Source organism: Antrostomus carolinensis, unplaced genomic scaffold (assembly GCF_000700745.2).
Source record: "Antrostomus carolinensis isolate BGI_N321 unplaced genomic scaffold, ASM70074v2 scaffold37707, whole genome shotgun sequence".
In the NCBI taxonomy this organism is placed as follows: domain Eukaryota; kingdom Metazoa; phylum Chordata; class Aves; order Caprimulgiformes; family Caprimulgidae; genus Antrostomus; species Antrostomus carolinensis.
The window spans coordinates 3046-5355 of record NW_010327295.1 but is presented as its reverse complement, the minus strand read 5'-3'; the positions used below and the strand labels follow the sequence as shown (position 1 = coordinate 5355).

The 2310-nt window shown below is 59.9% G+C and overlaps 1 protein-coding gene across 1 annotated transcript in view; it reads left to right on the top strand.

Moving 5' to 3' along the window:
* The window catches only part of LOC104527994 (RRP12-like protein), a gene marked incomplete at its 5' end in the record, with an annotated part of 5645 nt that extends 3685 nt beyond the window's left edge, over nt 1-1960 (top strand). Inside the window, 6 exons of the mRNA XM_010171864.1 lie at nt 8-106; nt 425-474; nt 762-840; nt 1093-1160; nt 1572-1654; nt 1858-1960. Coding sequence (XP_010170166.1) covers nt 8-106; nt 425-474; nt 762-840; nt 1093-1160; nt 1572-1654; nt 1858-1960 — 482 coding nt within the window. The remainder of the gene's footprint in view (nt 1-7; nt 107-424; nt 475-761; nt 841-1092; nt 1161-1571; nt 1655-1857) is intronic.
* Nucleotides 1961-2310: the final 350 nt, after the last annotated feature.

Here is a 2310-nt window from a genome sequence, read left to right as displayed (position 1 = left end):
AAGCCAGGCCCCAAGCGGTCCAGAGGAGTGAGCCATGACTTCCAGGTGTCTGAGGATGGGCGCCTGATCATCCACGAAGAGGAGGAGGAGGATGATGAAGCCAAAGGTACTGCCTGGGCTGGCGGGGGGCCATGCTAGACTTGCTCTGGTAGTCCCAATGGTTTTCTTCCTGACATCCGCATGCAGGAGCTTGGGGGTGGATGTGGGTGGAAGTTGGCAGAGGCTGGGGGGGCGTCGCGTCCCACCCAGGGGCGTTCTTTGAGGCACCCCCCTCCATCACCAGGATGGGGCTGGAAGGGGACATGGCCACCAGTGCCAGTTTGGCAGGGGCACCCTGCTCCTGCAGCCCACTCTTGGGGCTGGCACCGTACAGGGGCTCTCCTGCACCTGCATCCTGCACTGACCCTCTTGTCCTGTGCCGTAGGAGCAGACGAGGAGATGGCAGATGTGCTGCAAGATGTGGGTCTCCGCAGCGTGAGTATGGGCCTTGTGGTCCTAAGGAGATGCTGGGGGAACTCGGCTGTGCTGGACCCCTGCCTGTGCCACAGCAGCTGCAGCTCTGCCCAAGAGGCCAGTGGGGACACCAGGCATGTGCCAGCTGCTTGGAGGGGTGCGGGAGGCTGCCTGGGGCAGGGGATGTGCACAGGCAGTCTGGAAGGTCTCTGGACTCCCATGGGAGGCAGCAGGAGGTTAGGGGTCCGTGGGAGGGCAGAATTGTGAGGATGAGCCAGCTGCAGGGTCCCTGCTGCCTTCTTCTGCAGAAGAAAAGCCAGAAGCGTCGGTTCAGAGAGGAGCCAGATGATGAGGAACCCGAGGCTGGGACCTACTCTCAGTACAGAGGTAAGTCCTTCTCCTGCGCCCAGTCTGGGGCTCCTCAGGGGGCCAGAACCACATACCAATTTCACTGGACTGCTCCAGGGCAGCTGGAGCAGAGATCTTTGCTCATGGGAAGTGGTCACCCTTCTCTGCTCTCCTCATACTGAAGTTGGAGGCAAAAACTGGAACAACTTGCCTAGCCCTTGTGCATTCTAGCACAGGGAATGGGAAGGGGGTTCCCTGGGAACCCTTTTCTACGCATACTCTATTTTCCAGCTGGAGGCTCTGGGATCCACCGGCAGCTGAACAAGGAGCCAGCCTTTGGTGCAGAGTACAGATCCAAGGTGAGAGACCTGGGGGTTCACAGGGTTTGGGTGGGGAGATGCTTGGGGCTCTACTGGGGCAGAATTGCTGCTGGCCTGGGAGGCAGGAAGCACCTGAGGGTCTGGTCCAGCAGTGCTAAGGCTGCAGGAGGTAAATCTCTGCTCCAAGAGGAGCTGCCAAAGAGTCAGTACCTGTGAATGTTTCCAGCCCATCTTGAAGTCCTGGTCCTGCCCTTGCCATGGCCAGTTGCTGCTCACTGCTCAAAGCAAGTGTCTGTAGCATCATCTGGGTGGAAAATCGGCTCCAAGGGCCATCTGCTCAGCTGGCAACCCACTACAACATAGTCTTTGGAGTGGCTGGGGGCCAGGGTTGCACCAGAACAGGACATCTCCGTGGTGCTGCATCTTCTCTCATGTCACTGTCTCCCACAGAAAGGCAAAGGCGATGTGAAGAAGAAGGGCCAGCCTGACCCCTACGCATACATCCCCCTGAACAGAGCTAGACTCAACAAAAGGTGAGTCTAGAGCAGGAGGGCACAGGGCAGGGAATGGGGACAAAACCACGGGTTGGGCCCTGCTTTTTGTTGTTATTTTGTGGGTCTGGGGACTCCCTGCCAGCCTCTGCACCGCTCCTTGCGTAGCTTGGAGCGTCCCTGTGCATCAGCTGTGCCAGCGCCCGCGCTAACCCAGCCTCCTGCTCCTTCCCTCCTCCCTCCAGGAAGCGGGCAAAAATGCAGGGCCAGTTCAAGGGCCTGGTGAAGGGTGCCCAGCGCGGGGCCAAGGCCGGCCGCAGGAACCGTCTGAGGGCCCAGCGCCCCTGAGGAGCCTCGGGTGCTCTGCCTGCACCTGCCCAAGGATGGACAACACCCTGTGGCCCCTGGGCACCAGGGGATGGGGGCTTTGTGAGTGGAGCAGGGGGAACTCCTCTGCAGGAGGTGGCCTGCATCTGTTAGAGGCTCGCTGGGAAGCCACCCCATCGTATTAGAGACTCTTGGCCCAGGCCCTGCCCACCGGCACCTGGAGAAAGGCACTGGGTGCCTGGTGCAGCAGGGGGGTGTGTGTGTGTGTGAGAGAGGGAGCGAGTAATGTGTAATGAATTCTCTGTGTTGATAAATACCCACTGTTCCTACCCAGCCTGGATTCCTCTCCTTCCCTTAAGAGCGGTGCAGTG